Genomic DNA, 27,990 nt, shown 5'->3' on the forward strand with positions numbered 1-27,990 from the left:
GGGGACGCTGCGAGCTCAGTCATGTTGGCGAGACGGATAAACGAACGAAAGAAGGTGTGGGCATGCTCCCACCTCCCCCAGACCACAGCAAACAGGCTTCCTCCTGTGTCCATTGGGAGGGCTGTGTTGGGAAGTCTTCTGAGGCTCAGCAGGAGTAAACACTGAGATCAGTTAGCAATGTCTGCTGGTGTGTGGGATGGGCATGAATCAGAAGAGCCAGTTCTCTGCCATCCCAGTCCCTGCCTCCAGCCCAGGGGCATGGCCTCTTTCGATCATGAACTTGCCCACTGTGCACCATTCCAGCCTCTAGCGTTGGCTGAAGGAAGGCCAGAGCTTTCTGTTTGCTGTTACTTCCTGACTTCTCCACCTACCTGTGAGCTCTGGGAGGTGGAGAGGGGCAGACTGGGGGGTGGGGGCAGTCTGCCCTGGGGGGAGGAGCATTTTCTCACTGATACTGTTTAGAACTGCCAGTGGGAGGTGGTAGTGAAATGCAGATGGACTTTTTAGCAAGTTCTGTTACAGTTTTGACTTCTCTGCTGAGCAGGTCCCCACTTGCAGTCTCTCCTGGGTGGACACCGCCTGCGGCCCCAGCCTTCGGGGTGCCCCCTGCGGGGAGCTCCCTGGGGACCAAGTCTGTGCCTCCTCCTCTAGTGGACACCGCCTCCCCTTCATGGACGGGGCGCTGCACTCCTCGGGACACACTTGCCGCATCTCCGAGCACCTCGGCACAGGGGCCCCGGGGCCCAGCCCACCTGGTGAACAGGACGTCGGCCTCGTACTTGAGGTGGAGGCGCAGAAGGGCCGCGTTGTCTTCCTTGGTGCTCTCCTCCTCATCGCTGTCACTGCAAGGAGAGCCGGCAGCGCCTGCAGCTCCACTCAGCCCCAGCACCCCGACTGGCTCAGGGCGGCTGGGGGGGTCCAAGCCAGGCTGAGAAGGAGCCTCCCAGCTAGCCTAGGGCTGCGGCTCCAGAGAGGCCAGCCCGGGGGCGGGGGTGCAGGCAGCCATTGGAGGTGTCTCCCGGGAGGGGAAAGGCCGGGGAGGTGGGGCACCTGGACCTCAGCTTTGCCTGCCCTCTCTCTGGGCGCAGCACATCCGGGCTGGAGGCTGGGAGGACCGTGCCAGCTTGGTCCCAGCAGCCTGTGTCCCCTCTCATCTGTCAGCTGGGCAAGTCCTGTGCTGGGGGCCCTGGGGATGGGGATGATGCCTGTGGGGCAAGGCTCTGCCCAGGGGAGGGGAGCAGCATGAGGAATTAATTCAAAGCAGAGCGTTTACTGACTCTGGAATTGACCTTTCTGAGGTACAGGTTGGGCAGCTCCCATGGGGTGGCTGAGGGGCTGTGGGCTGCCTTGAAAAGACTAGGGAGGCATTAGAGAGAGTTTTGTCAAATACGCTTCCCTTTACTTCTGAGCACCTCGAACCCCCGGGGCAGATCATTTTAGACATAGAGAGATGTAATCTCTGCTCATTAGGTACATGAAGTTGGATTTCCTTTGGAAGCTTTACCCCAGAGAGGTGCTTAGTTAGAAAAGGGAGTCTGACACACATACACACCCGACTCACAAGTGCCCGCCAGCAGCCACACTGCCAAGAAGGCTGCAGGCAAGGGTGTTCACTGCCTGTGAGAAGGGGCTCTTTGCTTCGAGGGAGGCCTCAAGGTATCAACACATCTTCCCCTCCTGGCAGGTGAGCATTCCACCAAAGTGCACAGATTGGCTAACGACACTGAGTGTGGATCACTAGCGCTTTGTGACTGCTGACTCGAGTGTGTGCTGGAATGTTGGTGCTGCTGGATTTATTTCCAGTGTGGAGAAGTTCTCAGGAGGGTTTACAAAGCCTTACAAAGCTAGAATCCCTTCCTGCCTTTGTGTGTTTATTACTGACATGGGTGATTCATGGTGTCAGCCTAAAGCGAATTGCCTCAGGGAAGCCCGCGAGACAGACAGACAGATCCACAGTTAAGAGAAGGTCTTTAAAAACTGGAACTTTCCAAGGGGAGAGAAGGGGCCAGGGCAGAAAGAGCACTGGATAAGGAGGAGGAAATCTGTCTATGGCCATACCACCCTGCACACACCCCATCTCGTCCCTTCTCAGAAGCTAAGCAGGGTTGAACCTGGTTAGTGCTTGGATGGGAGGAGTAGGAAATCCAGTGTTTAGCTTCCCGTTGTGCTACTTACATGCTGTGTGTTGTTGGGAAATTCACTCAACCTCTCTGAGCTTTTTCTTACCTGGGAGGTGGGATGGGAATAAGTCCTGCTTTGCTTGTCTTAAGGGGCTGCTGTAAAGACTGACTGAGATAATACCTGCCCAGTGCTTCACAACTGTAGGGCTTTTACGTAACTGCTATAGAAAGGTAAGGGTATTATTATTTCTATCCAAGCTGAAGAACAGCGGCAGTGCAGCAGGCTGGCCAGCACTTGGGGACTAACCTGGGGCCCTCCCAGGCTGGGGCAGTGAGGGATGGGGGATTCGGTGTGGGAAGGGGCAGTTCCTAGTGGCAGAACAGGGCCTCGGAATAGCGAGTGTGGAGGGAAAAGGAGTGGGCCAGCCCTGACCTGCCCGCTGTGAGCTGGATCTCCAGGTGGTGCAGGAAGATGGATTTGCTGAACTCAAAATCCAGACGGAAAGCCACCTGCAAAGAAAAAGTCGCTGGAGCTGGGATGGCTGGGAACTGCTTGCCCGCAGCAGCCCTGGCCCACCCTCCCAGCCCCTGCCCTCCCAGTGGACCCTGCTGGCAGGGAATGGACTGGGGGAGGGAGGACCAAAGGCTGGAGCAATGTGAGCTGCGCTCGGGGGCTGTGGAGGGGACGCAGCCAAGGTCAGCAGCTCCTGAGATGGGGCTTCTTGGCTGTGGAGCCAGGCCTTCGCCACCTCCCTTTGTTTTTAACTACCGGCCACTAGAAGGCAGCAAGTCCAACTTCAGACTCTTCCTGCAGGAATTTCTGGGTGGGTGAGTTGATGGCAGGAAGGGGAGACGGCCATCTAAACGCACCATGGGAGGTGGGGCCAGAAGTGGGGTAAGACCGCCCACATGCACTCCCTGTTCTTGAGTGTGAACAGGTGGAGAAGGGTGGAGGCTGTCCCAGGCTACTCAGCAGGTTGGTCACACATCTGTCTCCTTGTCCAGAGGCTCCCCGCCACTCCGACGGCCCCGGTCCCCGTGCTGCTCTCGGCCTTCCCCCAGGAGAAGGGCCTGGGTGCCCTGTGAGCCTCTTTGTTACCTTCTGCCCTGCCTGGTGGTGATGCTGAGGCTTTGCACAGAACCCTGGTGCTCCTCCTAGGCCTGACCCTCATTGGTTTTCCCAAGGAGACCTTGGTGGGGGGACCTTTCTCCCCGAGTGGCCAGGGGTGGGGTGGGGAAGCTCGGGCTGGGTGCTGCTCCCCCTGGGTCTTCACCCAGGAATTCCTGAGTGTGCCAGTGTCTCACCTCAAAGACTACAGCCTCGACCTGCCTGGCACCAGAGCTGCTCTTTTATACGGAGCCCTAATCCCCCTCCCCGTCCCCTAGCCTTGCAGACTCTGCTGCTGGGAACACTCTCAGCTCTCCAGCTAGCCCTGCCTCAGGCTCCCCGCTGTCTGATTCTCACTTTACAAGCAGCTTGGCCTCAGTTAGGTGTTCCCTTACTCTGGAACCTTCAGGGGCTGCCTGCCGCCCAGGGGATGGGAAAATGCCCCCACAATCTGGAGTCTACCCCCTTTCCCAGGGAGTTGCTTCTCCCAACCCTACACTCTTTTCACATGTACTTTTAAGCACTTGGTACCTGCTCAAAAGACATTCATTTTCCTCCCCAACTCTCCCCAGGCACAGCTGGGGAGACAGAGGCTGGACATTTTAAAAACATGTTAGGGGGACATCCCTGGTGGTTCAGCAGTTGGGGCTCCATGCTTCCAATGCAGGAGCCATGGGTTCAATCCCTGGTCAGGGAACTAAGATCCCACATGCCTCACAGTGAGGCCAAAAAAAAAAATTTTAAGTAAAAACATGCTAGGATACAGTACAGAGGGCTAACTGGCCAAGAGGAGGTGGGGGAGTGGTGGGTGGGAGTGGCAGGATTCTCTGAGGTGAGGGTCCATGCTCTCCTGGGGTGTGTTGTCAGCCCTGGGGTGGCTGGTTGATTAAGTCATTCAAATGTCATTTCATGGGAGAAAAAAAACACCTTAATTTAAAAGCCACCCTCAGGCCTGTCTGTCCCTCCCCAGTCTGCCCCTCTGTTTTCTTCCACTTCTCTTGCTCCCCCTGAGCCTCCCTGACCTGCCCTAGCCTGACCCGCCCCAGGCCCACCGCACACCGCGCCCGTCTCTACCTTGGCCTTGGCCCGGAAGAAAGGATAGCTGACGTTGCAGACTTTCTTGTGGAGCCTCCTCTCCTCGTTCACACACTCGATGCTGCCATCTGAGTCGTCCTGGGGGAAGGTGGGGGCATCATGGGCAGCAGTTAAGTGGGGTCTGAGACCCAGGTCTGGGGGCCACCCCTGCCCCCAGCCCCCAGCTGCCCAGGCTGAGGCTGCAGCAGAGGCCGCAGAGGCTGGAAGCCCAGAGCCCAGGAGGCTTGGGTGTGGCATGGCTCTGGGTGCAGAAAACGGCAGGAGCTGGTGCAGGGCAGTAGGGGCCGGTTCCAGCAGTGCCCAGTTGTGAAGAAAATGGGCAGGCACTCATGTACGCGCTGTGTCTCTCCCTCAGGATCAAGCCTGGAGGCAGGATTTATCATTCAGCTTACAGGTGGGGTCAGTGAACCCCAGAGATGTGAGGCAACCAGCTCAGACCACCAGGAAGTGGCTTCTTCCACTTGAGGCCCCTTGTTGGATCGTAGGGGATGGGGAGAGGAAGGAGGGGGTGCTTCTGCTGTGAGCACCTCCTGGGCTGGGGATGGACAGTGGTGCTGGTGAACAAGTGAGGCTGCAGGCCAGCCCTACTCACATACTATATGTCATGTGTATGTGTACATGTGTGTGCGTGTGTACATGTGCATATGGACACAGCCCTTCACAGGACACGTTTCCAAAGTCCCTTTGTGTCACAGAAATAAAACACCATGATTCCTTCCCGTGAGGGTCAGGAACAGGCATGGGATTGGTCTTGGACAGTCTGGGCTATGGCAGCAGGAAAAGGTGGATGCAGGTTTGGGGCTCTATTTCCCCTAAATACCCTAAGTCCAGATGGAGATAAAAGCCTCTGGAAGGAGAGGCCTTTAAAAGACTATCAAGTGAGCTAGGCGTTTTTACTCTGGGCTGTGGGGCAGGACCTGGGCCTGGCAGAGGAAGTGATTTTGCACTAACAACCTCTCCTTGCATCCTATGCACTGACCTGGGGTCTATTTGAGGACAGCGGGGACCCAGCAAGGGCAGGCAGCCCCCCGCTTTTCTAGTGGGCCTCACTCCACTCAGCTTCCCCTCCTGCTCTATAGGAAGAGTGCGTGCTCATGTATGTGTATGTGTGTGTGTGTGTGTGTGTGTGTGTGTGTGTGTGAGTGTGAGTGTGAGTATGGCTGGGAGGGGTCGTCCGGTCTCTCTCCAGGCCAGTGAGGAAGGAGTGGTGGAGGTGAGAACACAGGGCTGGCTGTTCTATTCTGTAACCCCCAGGCCCCACGTGGACAAGGTGAGATCTGTGAGGACACAGACTGTGTCTGACGGAGCCTGGGACCTCTGAGCACCCACATGTGACAATAATGTCTTAGGTTTGTTCAACAGACTTGTCTTGAGGGACTTCTCCATGCCCAGGCCGGGGGACAGACGTGACTGAGAAAGGGCGCTCGCCCTCTGGGAGCTCAGGGTTATAGCAGGGCAGCGCTCAGACACTGGTGATTCCCATGGAGCATGCAGAAGGCTGTGCTGGGGGCTGTGCGGGCTGGGGGCCCTGTGTGACCTTTCGGGGCTTCAGGAAGTCACCCCAGGGAGCGTGGCATGGGGACCATGCGAAGCTTTAACATGGGGGAGAAGTCAGTTCTGATTCTTGTTAGAAGGGCTTTGCTGAGAAAGTCTGGAGGGGGACTGTAGGCAGAGGGTGTATATGTGCTGTTGTGCCCACACATGGGTGTGTATGTGTGTGTGTCCCTAACAAGGGCCAAGGGTGCAGGCTGAAGGATGTTCCTCTCCTGGTTCTTAAAGGCTCAGACTGCCCTTCCCCGTGGTTCTCAGCCCTGCCTACACACTGCCATCCCCAGGAAGCGTTAATAGCAGACTGACCCCAGCCAGACTACATCAGTGAGGACGTCCGGCAGAAGTCCGGACAAAGCGATCTATCTCTAAGCTCCCAGGTGATTCTAAAGGGCAGTCAGGCCCCCTTCTTGGACTCCTCCTCTCCTCTGCGCTTCCCCTCAGGCAGGCCACCAGGATCTTACCTTCTGGATCAAGCTGGCAAACTGCAGGTTTGCTGACTGGGAGATGTTGAGGACGGTGCTGTAGGCGTTCTCGCCCCTGTTCTCCAGCAGGGCCTCCACAGCCACCCGCCGCCGCGTGCTCTCTATGATGAAAACCGTGGTGTCAAAGGACAGCGTGTACGCAGAGCAGTCCTGCACAGGCTTCCTCAGCACCCTCTGGCAGTACTCCCTAAGGGAAAGAGACGGGCGGGGGTCAGGCACACGGGATGGAAAGGCACGGGTGGACCTCCGTCTGCCTGCCTCACCCCTGCAGTCAGCGTGTTTCCCTTTTGGCTTTGGCTACCAGGCAGCTCAGAGCTCAGGACAGAGACAATCCTGGTTCTTAGCCCAGCTGGTTAGAATCTCTGTTTCTACACCTTTTTACAAGGTTTGGCTGTACTATTTCTATTATTTATTTATTATTTGTATTTTTGATTGAAGTGTGGTTGATTTACAATGTTGTGTTAGTTTTAGGTGTAAGCAAAATGATTCAGTTATATAAGTTCTCTTTCAGATTCTTTTCCTTTATAGGTTTTATACACACACACACACACACACACACACACACACTTTTTTTTTGGCTGTGCCAAGCAGCATGTGGGATCTTAGTTCCCTGACCAGGGATCATACTGGTACCCCCTGCATCGGAAGCTCAGAGTCTTAACCACTGGACTGCCAGGGAAGTCCTTATTACAAGATACTGAATACAGTTTCCTGTGCCTAACAGTAGATACTTGTTTATATATATATAAACATAATATATATATATAATCATAACATATATAATTATATAAACATAATATATATATATATAATCATAACATATATAATTATATAAACATAATATATATATAATTATATGTATATAATCATGTTATACTATTTCCATTTATAGTATATGTTTATCTAATCATCTCTAGTTGAATAAAAGTTAAGCATAAATTTTTTGAAAATACATTACAAAAATTTAAAATAGGATCATTATTTTCCCTTGTCTGCTAGTTTATTTCTTCCAGGGAATCATGATCACCCTGCTCATCTCCTGCTAACTGCTTAGCATTGAGCCCAGGTGGTCAGTCCAAGGACCTTACAAGTCACCTAGTCTGGGGGTTGCATAATGAACACAGAACGCTCGGTCTTCAGTCTCCACCTTTTCTCAGCTTATAGTGTAGAAAGGATTCTTTTTCTAAACAAAGATTGAGGAGGTTGGATTAGACTAACTATCCATTTTAGAGAGGCGGTCACTTACGCCCAGAGAGGGCTAGGCATTTCCCGGAGGTCACGCAGGAGTTAGAGGCAGAGCCTAAGCTAGACCCATGCTCCAAGTTCAGTGTTTGGTCCTTGCTGCCTATGAGAAGCGTGTGCAAGATTGTCACCCAGGGCCCTGGAAGCCCAGATCCCAGCAGGGGAGCGAAAGGAGTCAGGGTGGAGAGGCGGAGGAACCAACTCACATGGCTGTGGGCAGGTCACTGCGGGCATCTAGCAGGAGGTCGGGGACACAGTGCTCATCCTCATTGCAGCCATTCCAGAAGGGCACCTGGGCCAGGGAGAGGCAGGTGTGGGTGGCTGGAAAGGGCACCCACAGCCTCCAGCCCGTCTTCCCTGTGGGTCAGCCCTTACCCTCACAGCACACCAGCTCCTCTCTCTGTGGCACTAGACACGGGCTTTGGTTTTCCTGCCCTTGTCACAGATACCGTGCTGCTTTTGATCATGGTTTTGCATAGACAGTCCTTTCTTTAGAACATGGCTCAAGACTCAACTCATCCTGGGTCCCCTTCAATCCTCTAATCAAGGTACCAGCACAGAACACCCACTTACCCGATGCCAATCAACACTGACTGAGTGCTTACTGTGGGGAGGAAGCTCTCTGGTCCTGGGGGTAAAGGATGAGGGATATGCAGCCTCTGCCCTCAACTCATGGGGAAGATGGGTGTGTGAACAAATAACTACAGTGTGAAATATGCAAAATCTGTATGAGAAATAGAAGCGGCAGAGGGAGGAAAGAGCAATCTTGGCCCATGTTGGTTGAGAAGGCTTCACAGACATGACAGTAGGTCAGAGTTCCAGAGGAGGACTGAGTTAACTGGATGGACCAGGGGGAGGGTAGTCTGGGAAGAAGGATGAGTCTGTGCAAAGGGCCTGAGGCCTGAGGCAGCAGGGTAAGTTTGGGAAATAATGGTTATTTAATGTTGCTGCAGTAAGGGGTGCAGGAGATGGAGAGATGGCTGGAGTCATGTCCTACAGCGTTGTGGGGGTGGTATCTTGCAACTGACAGGAATCACTGACCGCTTTCAGCTGCGACTGTCCTCCTAGACATGCATGTTGAAGACCCTACTGAGGAGGCTGCTGCAATGTTCACATAAGAGATGACGACGGTGTTGGTGTGGTCGTGGATGTGCAGAGTGGGAAACAGGTTAGGAGCCTCAGGGGCAGAGCAGCAGGACCTGGAGTTCATCAGGACTAAGGGAGAAAAGGGTCCCGGACGTTGGCCAAGTTTCCTTTTGGGTGTCTGAAAGGATGGTTACACCATTTATTTATAAGTAGAGGAGTTATGTGGAGGCGATTAGTTTGGGACAGACTGAGTTTGAAGTGCCTGTGACCCATCTGGGGAGAAGTGCTCAGCGGGTGGGTGGGTGTTCAAGTCACGGGAGGGGAAGCTGGTGTCACCGAGGCCGGGTGTACCTTACAGTCACTGACTTCTCAGAGGGGAGCCCCCTGAAAGTGTCAGTCGCTCAGTCAGGTCTGACTCTTTGTGACCCCATGGACTGTAGCCCGCCAGGCTCCTCTGTCCTGGGGATTCTCCAGGCAAGAATACCAGTGAGTTGCCATTCCCTTCTCCAGGGGATCTTCCCCATCCAGGGATCGAACCCAGGTCTCCTGCATTGCAGGCAGATTCTTTACTGTCTGAGCCACCAGGAAAGCCCTCTCTCAGGTCCATGTATTCTTGCTTTAGACACATTTCTATCAAGCCTGCTCCTCAGCTTCCCCATCCCGTGGTGGGTTTGTAGCTTGAAGCAGCCAGCAAGGAAGAAAGCAGAGCTATACAAAGGAGGGCAAATCAAGGCATTCAATGACAGGACTTGACTCCAGACACTTCGGAAGCCCTCAGGGGCTTCACGGTATTCTAGCTTCTGCGTTCACCTTGGTGATTTCAAGTCTCCAATGAAATACGCATACTGTTTAAGTGTGAAAACTATAGAATAACCCTCAGAAAAATTTCTATCCACTCGATTAAAAGGGATAATTTAACACGATAAGCATCTGTTATACTCAATTGTATGGAATGGCTCATTCTCCCCAGAGGCAAGATTTTATGGTATTAGAACAGTGCTGGGCATTGAGGAGAAGCTAAATAAGAACTTGTAGCAGAGAGATGGGAAGAATGCTTCTAATTTGCTGGAGGCTAGAAATCTATATTAACAAGATTTTGAGACATTTAGCTGTTATCCAAAGCCCTTGGTAATATGCCCAGACTGACTGTTTCAGCTCTATTTCTCATCTTTTCTTTACATATCCCTTCATCCTGCTTGTTTCCACATCCACACCTTGGCTATGCTGTCAGCTTTCCTGGAATAAAAGCCTGTTGTCCCCATCTCATGTCTATTAAAGGACCAGGGGAAGGCCACCACCTCCAGGAATCCCCCCTCCCTATCATCTGATTGCATGATGACGCTTCCTATGAGCTTATTCCTATTCTGACTTGGCCTATGACCTGGATCACCACCTTGCATCCGTATCATCGGCATCAGAGAATACCTTGCCCATTCATCTGCCATGGGCTTCAACAAGCTTATAGAATGAGTGACTCATACCCGCTCATGAGCTCTACTGGTTTGTAATGACTGTGATGGGAAAAATACTAAGATTCAGTGTATCCAGCTTTCCCCTGCTCACTAAGGAGGATTCCAGCCTTGCCAGGCCAGTATCACCCCCCTCTCCTGAACTGCATTTTCAGATACTCTCACTTACACGTTTGTGACTCATAATCAGGAGAAGAGGGGAGGTGTGAAGGTGGGTGGTAGGTGGTGAGATGTGGCAGCTCTGGGAAGAGGAATGAGCTGGGGGAGGCTGATGGGGGAGAATGGGAACAGAGATCTTCAGAAACCTTGCTGTTGACTATACAGTGTTTTTATGTCAGAGAAACACAAGAGAACATGTGAGTAATTCTGAGATTGTTTGCTGGCTGGGTTCTATATAATTCTCAGGGACAGTGTAGAAGCTGGAACTCACAGGTCACAGTCTTAAGACCACTGTGGGATATTTGAAAGTTGTTTCCTAGATCCTCAGGGTTTATTTTGCCTGTTCTCCTAGAACAGATTAGATCGAAATGATAACTGCCTGACGTTTTCTTTGTGAGGGATTTATCTGGAGTTGCAGAGGTAGGGAGCATCTGACTATTAGATACCAGACAATTCTAATATTCCTAGAGCCAGGGATTGAAAAATGTGGATTGAGGGGTGTGCAGAGCCATTGATGAGGCTAAAACAACTTATTTTTGGCATACTTGGAGCTGGGAGGACTGTCAATAAGTCAATCATTCAACCGGGCTCTGTGGTTGAATCACTCTCTGGCCTCCAATGTCCTCATCTGTAAATGAGGGAGGTGGCGATTGAGAACTAAAATCCCTCTGGTCCTTTGACTCTCGGGATCCATGCCGGGCTCACTCTCTGCTGGGGATACAGAAAATCTCAAAGGCTGGGTCCTTACCCTTAAGAAACTGCTCAACACAGGTCACGAGGAAGGAGGGAAGGACATGCTGGGGGTCTGTGGGGCAGGAGGTGGGAAGGTGTAGCAGGAGAAGAACTCACGTGTGCCCTCACAAAGCCTGGGCTTCTGGGAGGAGGCGAGTGCTGGGGTGGGGTATGTGCCAGAGCTGCTTCCCCGGGTGCCAGGACATACCGAGACCCTGAGGGTCGTGGGCCAGCCGTCATCCAGCATGGGGCCGTAGTCGGGGTCCTCCAAGGAATACTCGATCGAGAAAGTCACTGGCTTCACGTAGTCAGCGGTGTCCTATGTGGGAGGAGATGAGGATGGGGTGAAGGCAGAGGGAACATTCATGTCTGGGTCAGGGCCACTGAGAGAGAACTCATCTCCCTGAGCTGGGAGGACAACAACTTGTCAGCCCTGAGCATGAGTCCATGGAGCCTAAGCATCTGCGGGTGGACAGAGGTTCCCAGATGGGTCTGTAGCTGGCGTGTGTGCCTCCTGGAAAGGGCCCTTGGGTCCGTGTATGCCAGCCCCACTGCTTGCATGTTCCACCAACTCCGGCTCATCCTTCAAGGCTGGGAACCTGTGTCTTCAACCCCCCAGCCTCTAGGAAGCCAGGCAGCAGCAACACGTGCCCACACTCTGTTCAGACTGTTACTGACACTCTTGCATTGCATCCTAACTTTGTGATTGTGTATTAGTCCTAGTCCCTCAGAAGCCTCTTAGCACTCTCCTAGCACTGTGACAAGCTTATAATAAATGTGTCAAATCAACAAAAGAAGACACATGAATAGGGGCATTCAGGGGATGCTTAGAGCTGGATGAAAAACCCCTGACTCTCTCATGGAGCCCAAATCTTGACATGAGTGGCTTCCTTGTGTTAAGGCATATCTAAAAAGTTCCCAGATAATGATGATGCTGCTGGTCTGGGGGCCCCACTTTGAGAACACAGACACACCATAGGGGCAACACATTAACAGACACTAGGACTCCTTATTTTTCTGATCTTTGCTCATTGGACACTGAGGCCAAGTGGGCTCTGAGTGTCCCCTGTCTGTGTCTCCAAGACTGGAGCTGTGGCTGGGTGTCTGGAGTTTCTGGGTGGAGGAATTGGCCCCCACTGGTTCCCCCCTCTGCCAGGCTGGCCTCTGTTCCTCCCCCCAGCCTCTTCATGCCACTGGTCCACCTTCCTTGGTCTTCCTTTTCAGCTGATGCCTGCTTATCCCTTCCTTCTGAGCCATGGCCCCCGACCCCCATCCTCTCTGTAAGACATCACTGAGCCGACCTCCCTCCTTGGATTTCATCGCGTGCTTAAGCAATGGTGGGCATCTGGGAGATGGCAAAGGGGATTTCAGATGAGGGTCCAGTGAGGTGGGGAAGCAGGGTGACCCAGTGGCTCTGCTCTGGGGTATGAGTGTGGGTGGCCAAGGTCCAGGACATTGCTCCCTGCTGGCCTCCTGAGGTCTGCTGGGGGCTCAGCACCAGCCTGGCACCAGCTGAACTCTCTGCCTCTCCATGGCAGCACCTCCTCCAGCTCTGCTCCCTTCCTGGAGGAGCCTGGGCTCTGCTTCTGGGCTGCAGGGCATCCGGCTTACCAGCACGTGGAAGTTGATCCGCTCACAGTGTTCCTGGCCAGAGGAGAGAAGGGCGGCCCTGTTGGTATACCGGTCGCCGCCCTCATCCAGGTGGGCCCGCGGTGTGTACCGCCTCTCATCCATGGTGGCATTATACCTGATGCCTGGAGGAAGGAGAGGGCAAGACCATGGAGGTGGAGCCACATTTCCACAAAAGACAGTTTACTTACCCTTACAAATAGCCTTTGGAGAGTCAGCCTCCTCCAGGAAGCCCTCCAGGATGGCCAAAGAAGAGCTATTCCTCTCCCCTCATAAAGCTCGTGTAGGCAGGAAACTCCCACATGGAGAGCAAGCAAAACAGTGAGAAAAGCCAAAGGAAGGAACTAAAGAGAAGAGGGAGGCAGAAGAAGGAGAAAGGAAGATGGAATTGACAGTGAAGGGATAAAGAAAGAGGAAGAGATGGAGGGGAGAGTGAACGCAGTGGAAGAGGTGAGGAGACAGTATAGGCGTCACGGTGGAGTCATGGGCCCCTTCTGGAGTCAACACAGCTCTGACCCTCTCCTGTCACCTTCCTAGGTCTCGCCTTCAGCTCTGGGATCCTGTCGGGCCTGGATCTGAGTGTCTGCAGGTGGCAGTTCCCATCACACTAGGGAGGACTGGCCAGGCCCTGCCCACCAGCTCCTCAAACCTAAGACTGTTCTGAGGTTAAAGACTGCATTCTCCTCCCTTTCAACTGGGTTGATCTTTTGCTAAATGTAAGAAAAGCCCAGCCCCTTCTCTGGTACGCCAGCAGCACTCTGGGTGTGCCAGGTTCTCGGTATTATTCTCCTTTCATAGAAGATGAAAGAAGGACACCACCACCCAGGCTTGCCTTTGTCCTCATCTCCCTTGTGGAACACCCATTTTTCAATCATCTGATTGGTCCTCCTTGGCTGAGAAGCTCTCTCTGGTCCCAGTTTCTTGCACAGGCCTAGTCTGGTCCTGGAACCTGCAGCTGCCACTTTCTGGGGATGACTGGGCCCAGGGCTGTCACAAGCCAGTGTTTGATCCCAGCCTTGGCTGAGAGAGAAGGACCCTCAGAAGGAAACTGTCCTGCTGTGGACTCAAGCTCACTCTGAGCAGAAACCACTGCTACTTGGGTCTTTAGCCACCTGATCCCCTGTTTCAGATCCCTCATGGGTCTGACTCTTTGAATCTGACTTCACAGCTACACCCTAAGCTACTGGACTGCTTCTGGCCCCCTGTTCTGATTCATACACTATCTCTGACTGTTTCCACCTTCCCTAGCCTCTCCCCACATTGGTCACCCCTGCTCACTGCCATTCTCTTCCTGGCATGAGACCCCCTCTCTGCCCTTTGGAATGAGAGCACTGAATGGGTATCTAGAAGTCATCAAATGGGGCTCTAGGTGTGACCCTAGCACTCAAAACCCATTTCAGCAAAAGCCCAGATTTAGAAACAGAGCAAACACAAAGTCCTCGGGGAGAGACTGGAGCGGCGGGAGTGGGGAGGGGCCGGATTTACCGACTGTCGCAGTTTGGTAATGGGGTGCCAGGAAGACGGGCGTGAAGCAGAGGAAGGCAGCCAGGCAGGTGGCATCTCTGCCGCTGCGTTTGCAATCCCTGTGAAAGATGTTGATCTTGGATGGCTCAAAGTGGAGGCTGGCATTGATCTGAACCACAGGGCGGGACCTGCAGGAGGAGGGAGAGAAGCAGGGGTGGGCAGGGTGCAAGGCTGCCCTGCTGGGACCTGGGGGAGGGTGGAGGGCCAGATGGAATGGGGTCTCTAAAACCACCACTGGAGGGTGAGGTGGTGGTGGGCCTGCAGAGAGGGGCTCTGGTGTCACAGGATTGGGCAAAAACGTGCACAAGTAGATGAAGGGCAGGCTAAGTAATCTCATAGCCCCTCAAGGCAACCCTTCATCATTTTCCTAGGAGCTGTACTCGCTACAGACCATACTGACATCCTTTTGCCTCCTCATCTCATCAACCCTGCATGTCCATTACAGTAATCCGGAGAGCTTTAAAAACTCCTGATGCCTGAACTAGAACAAAACATTTTAAAATTTGTATGGAAATACTAAAGACCCCAAATAGCCAAAGCAATTCTGAGAAAGAAAAACAGCTGGAGGAATCAGGCTTCCTGACTTCAGACTATACTACAAAGCTACAGTAATCAAAACAGCATGGTACTAGCACAAAAACAGAAATATAGATCAACAGAACATGAAAAAAAGCCTAGAAATAAATCCACACACCTATGGTCAATTCTTTACCAGCTGAGCCACAGGGAAGCCCAAAAATACTGGAATGGGTAGCCTATCCCTTCACCAGCAGATCTTCCCAACCGGGAATCAAACTGTGATCTCCTGCATTGCAGGCGGATTCTTTACCAGCTGAGCTACCAGGGAAGCCCTATGGTCAATTAATCTATGACAAAAGAGGCAAGAATATACAGTGGAGAAAAGACAGTCTCTTCAATAAATGGTGCCAGGAAAAGTGGACAGCAACATGCAAAAAAAAAAAAAAAAAAAAAAACTAGAATATTCTCTAACACCATATACAAAAATAAACTCAAAATGGATTAAAGACCCAAATGTAAGATTTGTGTTTTCCTGTGAACACATTTCAAGATGTTTTCCTATGTTAGAGGACAACATAGCCAGGATACTCTTTGACATAAATTACAGTAATATCTTTTTGGATCCACTTCCTAGAGTAATGAAAATAAAAACAAAAATAAACAAATGAGACTAATTAAACTTAAAAGCTTTTGCATAGCAAAGGAAATCATAAACAAAACAAAAAGACAACCCACAGAATGGGAGAAAATATTTGCAAATGAAGTGATGGACAAGGGATAAATCTCCAAAATATATGAATAGCTCATGTAGCTCAATATCAAAAAAGCAAACAACACAATCAAGAAATGAGCAGATCTAAATAGACATTTCTTCAAAGAAGACATACAGATGGCCAAAAAGCACAATAAAAGATGTTTAACATTTCTAATTACTAGAGAAATGCAAACCAAAATTACAATGAGGTATCACCTCATACTGGTCAGGATGGCATCATCAAAAAAATCTACAGACAATAAATGCCAGAGAGGGTGGGGAGAAAATGGAACCCTCCTTCATTGTTGGTGGTAAAATAAATTGGTACCCCAGTATGAAGATTCCTTAAAAAACAAAAAATAGAACTACTATATGATCCAGCAGTCTCACTCCTGGGCATATATCCAAAGAAAACTGTAATTCAAAAAGATACACACACCCCAGTGTTCACTGCAGCACTGTTTACAATAGCCAAGACAAGGAGGCAACCTAAATGTCCATCAACAGATGACTGGATGAGGAATATGTGATGTATATACATACATATATATATGGAATATAAAATGGAATATTACTCATCCATAAAAAATCATGAAACAATGATATTTACAGCAATATGGATGGACCTAGAGATTACCATAGTAGGTGAAGTCAGAGAAAACCAAATATAAGATATCACTCATGTGGAATCTAAAAAAATATACAAATGAATTTATTTACAAAACAGAAACAGACTCACAGCCTTCAAAAACAAACTTACAGTGACCAAACAGTAAAGTTGGAGGGGAGGGATAAACTGGAAATGTTTGGAATTAACATATATATAGTACCATATATTAAATAGTCAACAAGGCCCTACTGTATAGCATAGGAAACTCTACTCAATATTCTGTAATAACCTTTATGGAACAAAACTCTGAAAAAAATGTACATATGTATATGTATAACTGAATCACTTTGCTGTACACCTTGAAACATAACATTGTAAATCAATTGTACTCTACTATAAAAACTAAAAAATCCTGATCCCCAAATTGCTCTCCACGTCAAATCAAACCAGAGTCAGCATCAACTTGTCTTAAAGCAATGCTTCTCAGACTTTGGTATATTTGCACATTTCCTGGGGATCTTGTTAAAAAGCAGGCCTGGGATTTCTAGCAAGCTCTCAGGTGATGTTAGTGCCGTTGGTACCTGAGCCACACTTTGGAGAACGTGGGTGTTACAGCACTCCAGGTGATTCCAGTGTGCAGACAAAGGAGGAAACGACACAGTTCTAGAGACTCCCCGCTCATCCACTCAGTCCAACACTGCCCCATCCAGGCAGTCAAGGAAACATGAATTTACTCTCGAATTGACTAAGTCAAACAGAGTTAGGGAAGGAAACTATTGCCTCTCCAAACCATGCATTTATATAAAAAGAAACAAGTGTAGTGAGTTTTACATGCTTCAGAGTTCTAGCATGATTATCTGTGCTAATATGCTGCTCTTCTCAGTGCAAGGGGGATGGTGCCTCCTCTGTGCTGTGGAGTGAGAAGGGTAGGTTTGAGTCTCGGCTCCTACTGGACAGACCATGTGATCTCTCTGACCGGGAATTGTGAGAGTCAAATTACATAAGTGAGAATGCCCTTCGACATTGCAGAATGCTGTGTAAATATAATGGCTTATATCAGCAGTTCTCAGACTTAGGTGCCTACTGGAAGTGAACACCTGGAGAGTCTTTAAATGCCTGAGTCCTTGACCTAGAAATTCTACTTTAAGTGGTCTGGGTAAAACCTGGGTAATGAGAGGTTTAAAAGCTCCCAGGTGTTGCTAATGGCAGTCATGTTTGAGATCCAGGGAGTCTGACTCTAAATTTTCCCTAGAGGGCTCCAGCCCACAGTTTCAGCGTCACTCAGGTAGCACTTAGGTTTAGACATCACAAGCTAGGGCTTGACTGAATCCACTCTGTGGGACCGATTCTTCCAGTGTATCTTGTTTCCTGTAAAGAATGTAGTTTGTGTGTTGCCCCACAGACCCGGGAGATAATGTCTACCCACTAACCTGGGCCTTGTTCACCTGTCTTGCTTCCTGGCTAGAACCAAGGCAGTGAATACATTTAGTCCAAGCTGCTGTCGCTACCGAAGACCTAACATCCCCTGCAGAGGATCCTTCAAAGAAGGATCTGCGGAGAAGGCCTTCAAAGAGAGACAGGCTGTGGCGCCAGTGAAACTTCCGTGCTGGACCTGCAGAGACCCCGCTTCCTCAGTGCTGCCCACAGGCGTGGGGCAGCTGACACTTGGGCCATGGCACTGGGGGGACACTAGGAGCTCGCAGATACACTGCTCCCCGTTGCTCCCCTAAGGGGCTGTTGTAGAAAGCGGAGGCTGAATTCTTTCTGCCTCTCTGGAGACGCTGGAGCAGGGAGCTGCCCAGAGCCTGAGTCTGCAGCTCATTAGCTACTTGCCTCTCGAATCTCTCTCCTCCTCTCCTGCCTCAGTTTCCCTGGACCCTCACTTCTGCTTCTGGGACTGAAGCCCCTCCCACAGCAGTGCGGATGCACAAGCTTTAGCCTCAGGCTCTGTTTTCTAGGGAACCTGGACTAAGACATTTCCTGAGTGGAATCTAATATTCTTGAGGACCAAGAACATAAAGATTCTCCCCATGAAGTCATCAGCTATCTCTGTTTAATATCTTTCTTAAGTTGTATGAAAAATGTGATTGCACTTATATAAAATTATATGCAGATGGTAAAAGACTGGTAGGGAAATATGCCAAAATATTAATAGTGGTAACGTTAAGGTGATGAAACTGAGTGATTTATTTCTCAAATTTTCTCTAAGTTATTGTATTTATAATAAAAGTATCAACATATAGAAAATTAGTTCAAATTAAAGTTTTTTTTGGCTCAAAAAGTAGCTGACACATCACACGGTAGAATAGATGGACTTTTAGAAAACCCTTTTTTTTTTTTTTTAAGTTTCAGACCATTGCTTAACACAGACCCCAAGTACAAATGCATGACAAATATCTGACGGAATGGTACAGAAATGAGGCCCTGAGAAAGGAAACCAGGGGTCAGAAGGGGTTTGGAGGAAAGAAATCTTTCACACTAGGGGAGAAGGAGATCCTCCCAGCTGAGAATGTCCTCAGCCTGTCCCTTTAAGAGAAGCTAAATGGGAGAAATGCCCCAGTAATCAGAACTTTTAGAAAAAGGCAAAGGGGGTTTTTAGTCACTAAATAGCTCTAAAATCTCTGAACCCCACTGAGAAGAGGGATTTGGACTTCAAAATAACTTACAGTGATTCCATAAAAAGGAAATTTGTAGTCACAATGGGATAAGAATAGGGTGAATTTGGCCAACAGTGATTAAAGACAAGAGACAAAGAGTCTAAAGCGTGTCTTTTAAACCCTGTATCCATCAGGACCCTCAAGAGAGCCCAAGAATCATGAAAAATGGGGGAACCAACCACAAAATCACGGCGTTGCCAAGTGCGCCCACTGCCAGGTCAACGAGTCCGTCCTCATCAAGGTCCAGTTGTCCGTGAATGCTGCAGCCAAAATACTGGAGGCCAGGAGCCAGCTCTGAGGCGGTGATTCTCTGTAGGAAGTGAAGAGCTGGGTGTGGGCACCCTAAGGAGTAGATACAACTGGGAGCCCTGGAGACAGCCTGTTTGAAACTATCAGGAAACTTCCTCAGCCCAAAGCTATCTCCTCTCCTCATCTGTTTTGGAACCTGAAATTTCTATCATTAAGTCATTCTTTTGGATTAAAATAATGTGTCATAAAAGTGTTCTCCACTGAAGAGGGAAAGGGGGGAAAGATGGGGTAGGAGATAAGAAATACAAACTATTATGTATAAAGTAAATAAGATATGAAGATATACGACACAGGGGATCTAGCCAATGTTTTATAATAACTATACATGGAATATAACCTTTAAAAATTGTGAACCACTCTGATGTACATCTGTAACATATAATATTGTACATCAACTATTTAAGAAAAGAATTCCCCATAGGATGTAAGTACACATTACATGGCAGGTAACCCATCACTATCTCTAAGTGTGGTGTATTAGGCTATCTTACTAATAAAATAGGCAAAAGTGATGAGCCTGAGGGGAAGGCGCTTGGGATGGCTCACTCTTGGGGACAGCACTGTTTCTAGCCTGAGGCATTTCCAGAGAGGAGGAGCCCAAATAGGCCTTCTCCATTCATTTGTTCAGCTGTGTCCGACTCTTTGCACCCCCATGGACTGTAGCCCTCCCGGTTCCTCTGTCCATGGGACTTCCCAGGCAAGAATACTGGAGTGGGGTGCCATTTCCTTCTCCAGGGGATCTTCCTGGACCAGGAAACGAACTAGCATCTCCTGTGTTGGGAGGCAGGTTCTCTACCACTGAGCTGTTAGGGAAGCCCCAGGTCTTCCCCACATGTAGTCAGTTGCATGAAAGCATGTGAGGGCCAGTGGGATTCAGGTCCTTGGGGGGAGTTTGTTATTGCTGTTGTTGGGGAGATGAAGTTGAGCAGGGAGAAGGTATCCACAGGGGTGATGGGAAGGTCTTAAGACTAATTTCAACTTGCGGCAAGTAGAGCTAGGACAGATAGCAATCCTTTCCTGGGTGAGGCCAGGGCATGAGCTACTAGAACTCCAAGTTCTAGCTCCATTTATTTTGGGGGTTGGGGTGGGGGGCAATACCTGCTTCGGTGTCTTCAGGATGCTGCCTTGGAAGCCATGGTAGATGTAGATGACACCCCCGTGGTTGTCTTCCAGAGGGGCTCCCACCACCACATCGTTGTAGGAATCTTGATTGAGGTCCCGAACGGAGGCGATGGAGGAGCCGAATCGGGCGTTCTGGTAACCATGGGAATCCTTCAACGTTCCATTGTAAACAAACCGGTCCTGCAAAATCAGGGGCAGGAGAAGGCTCAGGGGGACTTGGCAAGGTCTCTCAGGGTCATGACCCACTCTGGCCTGCACCATCCCTTCTGTGTTTCCCTATTTCTTTCCCGCTACATAAACCCAAGGACAGAGGAGGTTCCTCTCCTCTCCAGTCTGGCTCTGCAGGCATGCGCTGGCCTCCGCTTCCCATTTTCCTTCATGGACACCTGATCAAGGCATGGGTCAGGTGTCCCTGGAAAGCTGGCCAGCATCCGCGCGCCGTACCTGTCTCAGGTTATAGACGTACACCCTGCCCCGCTCTCCGCCCTCGCTGAAGTACATGGGCGCGCCCACCAGCAGGACGTCAGTCACACCGTCTTCATCCACGTCCACCGAGGTGATCTCGCTCCCGTAGTAAGAGCCTATCTGCGGCACAGGGATGGGGGAGGGGCATGGGGCTGGGCTGCTGAGAGGCCTCCCCTTACCAGTGGACAGCCTTTGACTCAGACTCCTTGCTGAAAAAATGAGCGACGCCCCCACCTCCAACCCTTTTCTCCTTAACCATTCTGCCACCACCTGACTTTCCATTATTTAACTTTTGTTGTTCAGTTGCTAAGTCCTGTCTGACTCTTTGTGGCCCCCATGGACTGCAGCACACCAGGCTTCCCCATCCTTCACTGTCTCCTGGAGTTTGCTCAAACTCATGTCCATTGAGTCAGGGATGCCATCCAACCATCTCATCCTCTTGCACCCTTCTCCTCTTGCCCTCAATCTTTCCCAGCATCAGAATCTTTTTCAATGAGTTGGCTCTTCACATCAGGTGGCCAAAGTATTGGAGCTTCAGCATCAGTCCTTCCAATGAATATTCAGGTTTGATTTCCTTTAGGATTGGCTGGTTTGATCTCCTTGCAGTCCAAGGGACTCTCAAGAGTCTTCTCTGGCACCATACATCAATTCTTTGGCACTCAGCCTTCCTTATGCTCCAACTGTCACATCCACACATGACTACTGGAAAAGCCATAGCTTTGACTATGGTATAGCACTCCAAATTATGCACATGCCAAACATGTTTAATCAGTCCTCTGTTGGACATTTAACTCATTTTCAATATTTTATTTTCCAAATAACTCTGGGCTTAGCACCTTGGGTGGTGACTTGTGGTTTCTTCTCAGTATTTGAGCACTTAGGGTGTTCCTCTCTCGCCTTGGGTGCCATGCTCCCAACTCAGAAACCTAAGGGTCCTCCTGGCTCCACTCCCATCTCTCCCACCTGCAGTCTCCCCACAAGTCCTCTTGGTGGATGCCAAACATGTCCCAAATCCACCTACTTCCCTCCTCCTCTGATGCTTCTTCCTCAGGTGAGGCACCTTCCGAAGGACCCCCCATCTCCAGACTGGCCCTCCAGCCCAGCCCTGTGGGGAGCTAGAGTGGCCTCCAGAAGCTGACCATGTCCCTTCCTTGCTTTGGGGGGGAATGTCCAAACTCTGCAGTGTGACCCTCCTGGACTGGCCTCCCTGCCTCCCCAGCCTCTGTCTCCCACCCTCTGGCTCCCACATTCCCCCAGACATACTAAGTGATTTCTCTTCTCCAAAAGCCCCCTGCTCTGGCGGGCTTCCCAGCTTCCCCTGTACATACTTTTCTTTAGCCTGTACCCTTTTCTCCTCCCCTCTCTCCAGGTCTGTCTATCGTCCTACAGGTCACTTCCTGTTCAAAGACACCCCTGGCCTTCCCCACTCCATCCCCTGCCATGGGGGCCCCTTCTCCTTGCTCTCCCCCAGCCCTGTCCTCCTCCCCCCAGCACTGGTTCCCTCCACAGATGCCCCCAACAGTGGGCGCTGCTCCTGTCTCATTCCCTCCAAGCCTGGGTGCTGTGCCTGGCATGCAGGAGGTGCTCTATAAATGTTTATAGGAGCAAGGGGTTGCTCGGGAAAGAAAAGGAGCCCTTCCCAAGGACAGGCCCCGTGTGAGGCACTTTACAGCCTCACGCTGTCTTGGGAGAGATCATTGTCCTTATTTCACAGGGCAGGAACTGAAGCTCAGAGAATTTGAGTCTCTAGCCCAAGGTCAGAAGGCCGGTCACAACCAAATTGGGTTGGAACTCTGATCCATCTGACGTCCAAGCCCATGATTCTCCCTTCCTGACTTGGGGTGTTTTCAGAAGAAATTTATCCTCAAGCATTAAAATCTTTTAACTCAGGAGAATGATAAAAAAAAAATACAGAAGAGGGAAAAAAGGAAATTATAAACACGGTGTGGGGAGGGGAGAGATGTGCCTACGTGAAGTGATTAAGAGGCAGACAGAGAGCAGAGAGGGAGGCGGAGGGAAGTCTGTCTAAACATGTGGCCTCTGCTATATGGGTCACGGTGATTTGGAATCCACTTAACTTAGCTGCCTTCAGTGCTGCGGTTTCTCGTTTGGATGTTGGAGGCAGATCCAGGCAGTAAAAATGTCATATATTCTTTGGTGAATTCCCTCCGGCTCTCAAGGTCTAACCTTGGATTCCTGAGAGCCGGCCACGGGTGGGGTATGGGCAGGCAGTGTGGAGGCTGGGACCAGAGCAGCTCCCAGAGCCCCCAGTGCGTTTGGGATGGGAAGAGGAATAGTGGAAGGATGGCTCCCTGCAGCTAGAGGGATGGAGGTTAGACCTGGCAAAGAGCGTGTCCTCATGGCCAAGGGCAGTGGCAGAGGCAGGAAACAGGGCTGTTCCCAGGCTCTGGAGCACCAGGGGCAAGCCAAGATTAACAGGAAGGACCTGGACAGGGCTCAGCTCAGCGCAGGGTGCCATGGATACGGGATGCTGCCAGGCAGGAGGGGCCAAGGCCTCGTGTGGGGGTTGTTGGGGTCAGGAGGTAGCACAATTTGGGCAGCCCCACCAAGAGTCCAGGATTCTGAGCTTTACCCAGGGAATCTACCCAATAGCCTTGGAAAAGCTGTGTTTCTTCTCAGGACCACGGTTTTCCTGGGCTACTGAAATGACCTGTATCAGAACCCTGTTTCCTGATCTTTTCACCATCACTGACTTTAATCATAGCTTTCCTCTGTGCATTCATGACCTTCTAACATGAGACTCTAGCAGCACAGCCTAGTTGCCCACCACGTCTTGGGGTGGGGGGTGTGCTGTGACATTGGCGGTTATACCGTTCTGCATCGTGCCCATTCCAGGGAAGGAAAGAAGTCGGCATCTTGGTGAACCCCTGAGGCCTTGCTGTGGGTGGAGGCATGACTCCTCCCACTTCTGGGAGCACCGAGGTGGCATGAGGAACACGAGTGCCCCTTCAGATGCCCAGGGGCCTTGTCAGCCCAAGCTGGGAAGTCACGGCCTGGATGTTGCCTCTGCCAGAGCCCTGAACTCTAGACACGACCAGAGAGATGCTGGTGGTCGGGGGCAGAGGTCTGGCTAGTGCTTCAGAGTCAAGGGCTCCATGAGTTCTCCCAGGTTCTCGTTGCCGCAGCAGGGTCCGTGATCTGGCTTTCTGGGGAGGGAGCATCAGCTCCCAGGTGGGTATTAAGAAGGCATACACCCCTAGCCAGGAAGGATGCTTGTGGGTCTGGGGACAGTCCTGTGAGGGACGAGCTGAGCTGCAGTCCCTCCCAGCCTTGCCATCCCGTCCGTCCCACCTGTCGGCCCCGCCCCCAGCCCCCGCTGCGTTACCTGCTCGCCCTGCAGGGCCTGGTGGATGGTGAGGCTCCGGTTGTTGTGCATAGTGAACAGGATGACTTTGCCTGTGTGGTTGAACCGGGGGGCTCCGGCCACGTACACCCGCCCCTGCCTGGAGGACACGACCGATGTGACTGTGTACCCTGCCGTGGGAGGAAACAGGCTGGTCTCCGGCCCCGCGGCCTGGCAGACCTCGCCAGGGCCTGGAGGCATGGATGGGCCACTGCAGAGGGGCATTCAGAGCAGGCTGAGCAGATGGTAGTTTTAGACAGTAGTTCCCAGGCTCAGCTGAGGAGGCCTGGAAGAGGCAGGGCTTGGAATGGGCTGGTGGACGCAGGGAACTCACTGAGCCCACCCTCTGCTGGAGGGCATCGAAAGAAGCCAGGTGGGGTCACTGAAAGGCATCGCTGCCTGGAATATGCATATCACCTGCTTCACTCGCCCTACAGATGAGCACGTGAGGGAACAGGGAAGCGAGAGAACAAACCCTAGCCATACTTCTTTTTATGTTGGGCAGGCTTTGTTTCTGATCCCCACCAGTAGTCTCTCTGGGGACCAAGCAATGTCCTCTTCATCACCAGAATGCCCTGCTAAGTGGTCCACCAAAAAATGAAGGGTTGGCTGTGCAGAGGCAAGGAGCTGCTCTGCTCAGGGCATGGAGGTGGGGGGTCTCAGGGATTCCAGCAGCCCCAAAGCGGGGAGTGCCCAGGCTTCTCTGCATTCACACGCGTATGCCACTCAGAAGAGAACAGGACGGAAACCCAGGGGCTCTTTGGGAAACGCCTCCAATCCATGTTCCGGGATCTGTGCCTGGTTCCTGTGAGTTTCCAATCGAGCAACCAGCTCTGGGGAGTGACTGTGCAGCGTCTTTAGACAAATCTCCTGAAAATGGGACCCTTGCAGGTATGCAAAGCCGAGTCCTACTTCCTGCCAGATGATTTGGAGAATGGATCCCAGATTTTAGATGGGTGTCAGGCCTTGCTGGCAATTCCCTGGTGTTTTCTGGGGAATGAGCGGCTCCTTCTGCTGTGTGTGCATGCCTGTATATATGTGGTAACTGTCTCTCGGGTCCCACCAGTTGCTTTCAGAGTGGCTGCGGGATGCACAGAAGCCAACCCACAGTGGCTGGGAGTGTGGGCGCCGTAGGGTGGGGAACTCTGGTTCTAGATACACCATCTTTGACTCTTGGAAAGGTATTCTGGGAAGTGGAGTAGGTGAGAGCAGGATATCGCATGGAGGGTGGCCAACAGGGCCGTGTATTCAGAGCAATCACAAAAATACGAGGGTAGAGCAGGCTTAGCCTTGTGCGGTGGAGCAAGGGTTTCTTCTAAGCTGAGCCCTTAGCAGCATTACTGAGAGTATTCTCATTGACCCCAGGCATTTGGGCTTCCCTGGAAGGAGGGACAGTGATCATGGGAGGGTCCTAGGGGCTGAATGTCCTGGGGGCAGGCAAGGCCGACTCTCCAAGCTCTAAGCAGTGCTGAGAGCTTCCTGCTTCCCTGCTGTCTGCTGGCTGTGGCTGCAGTTCCCGTGGGGCTCTCTGACCAGCAGGCGAGGCCACCCTGAAAGCCAGAGAGCCTCCCTGAAGGCCTGGGGCCGGAAGTCCATCAGCTTCCCCAGTGTGGAGGCGGAGAGCCTGGCCTCCCGGCCTCCTTCCCCAAACTCCCATCTCCCTTGGGGCACAGAGGGAGGAATCTTCCAGAGGTCCCCCACAGTGCCCTCACTGAATGAGCCCCCAGAGAGAGGAGGAGCAGAAAGGCTCTCCCTCCGGACTCCCACCCAAGGAGGGACCATGGTTGGGCCTCACGAAGGGTCTTCTGGGAGGAGGAGCGACCTTCCCACCACGGAGAGGCCCACTGCCAACTTAGTTCACGGAGAAGTGGGGTCTGAGGCTGCATTGGTGATAACTTCACAGCTGGTAGACTCGGTTCAGAAACTCAGAAAGACAAACAATGGGAGCCCTCTCCTTTCCTCTGGTTCAGCCCTTTCTGCATGAATGGCAGAGGCTCGCTCTTACAAAGCTGGAGGTGACTGGGCTATGGTTAAGGTCTCACAGCGGGGACCTGTCACCAGCAGGTCAATGACTCACACTTTTCTTTTTACGACCACCTTAAGGTGCTTAAGGTGAGCTTCCCTTGTGGCTCAGCTGGTAAAGAATCCTCCAGCAATGCAGGAGACCTGGGTTTGATCCCTGGGTTGGGAAGATCCCCTGGAGAAGGGAAGGCTACCCACTCCAGTATTCCACTCCAGTATTCTGGCCTGGAGAATTCCATGGACTAGATAGTCCATGGGGTTGCAAAGAGTCGGACACGACTGAGCGACTTTCACTCACACTAAGGTGCTTAATGGGAGATGACTTCCGCCTTGATTGTAACGCAAAGATTCGGACATGACTGAGTGACTGAACGGAATTGAGCACATCCTCCACTTGCATTTTTGCCTTGGGGAGGCAGACTTCCTGCACTCAATTCTGAAAACATACCAACAGCTGCCGGAGAGTCTAGAGGCATGAATGGAAATAATTTCAGGTCAGACTGCTTGTCATTTATTCTGGCAGTCTGCAATCTTTTTGGCACCAGGCACTGGTTTTGTGAAAGACAATTTTTCCACGGATGGGGGCGGGGGTGTGGAGATGGGGAGTGGCAGATGAAGCTTCGCTCGCTTTCTCACCTCCTGCTGCATGGCCCGGTCCATGGCCTGGCCTGGGGACCCTGTTTATTCTACTGATGGAGAGCCCATGATGAGCCAGGCACGGTGCTGGGTGTGCTGGGTGTGCTGGATGCCAGTCTGGAGAGGCAACGACTCCTAACTGTGCTTGAATCAGCACAGACTATGCTGACAAGCCCCTCGTCTCGCTTTTGAGCATGACCCCCAAGTTCTCTCCTGGCCCACCGCCCACCAGCCGCCCCTCAGCCCTGCCTCTTACCCAGGTAGGCGCCATGGTTCTTGAGCTCCTCGGGGAATTCCTTCAGGTAAGACTCACGGAGAGGAATGACCTTCCCACTGCTGGTCTCCTTCAGCACAGCTCCGTTCCAGTCATAAGCGCCCACGGCTCCCAGCAGAATCCCGTCCTGACATCGGGGAGGGGGTGCACATCAGCTCATGTGCCCCAGGCTGGGAAGTTGCCCCACATCCACACCATGAAGCATCCACCTGCCGCCTTTGGCAACTCCTGCCCAGTTTGTTAATAGCCCAACTTCCAGCCAGAATTCTTGGCTTTAACAGGAGCTGAGGGCTTTCTTGCCCCATTCCGTTCTTAGGATAAAGCGGGTCAAGCTGATCCCAAGGATGGAATCTTAGGAAAGAAGGAATGTTCTAGAAACAAGTTCCAAATTCAGGACCAAGGTTGCATTCCATTCTGGGCTTCAGAACCTCTCTAGCAAATCCCTTGTTGCCATCCCTTCCTTCTGACACTCCTTTAAGTGATGAAAGTGAAAATTGCTTATTCGTGTCCAACTCTCTGTGACCCGTGGACTATAGTGGGTCCACTATAGTGGCCTATAGTCCATGGAATTCTCCAGGCCAGAATACTGGAGTGGGTAGCCTTTTCCTTCTCCAGGGGATCATCCCAACCCAGGGATGGAACCTAGATCTCCCACACTGCAGGCAGATTCTTTACCAGCTGAGCCACCAGGGAAGCCCCCTTCAAGTGGTGCGCAGTATGCTTTTCTGGGGCTTTCCAGGTGGCTCCAGTGTAAAGAACACACCTGCCAATGCAGGAGATGTAACAGACGTGGGTTTTATCCCTGGGTTGAGAAGATCCACTGGAGGAAGAAATGGCAAATCCACTCCAGTATTCTTGCCTGGAGCATCCCATGGCTAGAGGAGCCCGGCAAGCTAAAGGCCACGGGGTGGCACAGAGTCGGACACACTGAATCGACTTAGCATGCACACAATCCGTGTTTTTCCTCCCTCCTTTGCAGCGTGTGAGTTGCTTTCCTGTGTGTAAACGCTACTTCTTCATTCTTCAGTACAAATTCACTGTGTGTGTGTCTTACGTCAGAC

At 51.5% G+C, this 27,990-nt stretch overlaps 1 protein-coding gene across 1 annotated transcript in view; it reads right to left on the bottom strand.

Annotated features, from left to right (window-relative positions):
- The window catches only part of ITGA11 (integrin subunit alpha 11), a 129,891-nt gene that overhangs the window by 10,246 nt on the left and 91,655 nt on the right, over positions 1-27,990 (bottom strand). The window contains exons 11-23 of the mRNA XM_043470899.1: positions 26,912-27,056; positions 23,980-24,128; positions 20,613-20,753; positions 20,145-20,348; positions 18,917-19,047; positions 14,159-14,325; positions 12,656-12,798; positions 11,253-11,363; positions 7,805-7,890; positions 6,336-6,543; positions 4,303-4,401; positions 2,554-2,630; positions 753-842 (exon numbers count right to left, since the gene is read on the bottom strand). Coding sequence (XP_043326834.1) covers positions 753-842; positions 2,554-2,630; positions 4,303-4,401; positions 6,336-6,543; positions 7,805-7,890; positions 11,253-11,363; positions 12,656-12,798; positions 14,159-14,325; positions 18,917-19,047; positions 20,145-20,348; positions 20,613-20,753; positions 23,980-24,128; positions 26,912-27,056 — 1,751 coding nt within the window. The remainder of the gene's footprint in view (positions 1-752; positions 843-2,553; positions 2,631-4,302; positions 4,402-6,335; positions 6,544-7,804; positions 7,891-11,252; positions 11,364-12,655; positions 12,799-14,158; positions 14,326-18,916; positions 19,048-20,144; positions 20,349-20,612; positions 20,754-23,979; positions 24,129-26,911; positions 27,057-27,990) is intronic.

The sequence above is a fragment of the Cervus canadensis genome, chromosome 6 (assembly GCF_019320065.1).
Source record: "Cervus canadensis isolate Bull #8, Minnesota chromosome 6, ASM1932006v1, whole genome shotgun sequence".
NCBI classification, from domain to species: Eukaryota; Metazoa; Chordata; class Mammalia; order Artiodactyla; family Cervidae; genus Cervus; species Cervus canadensis.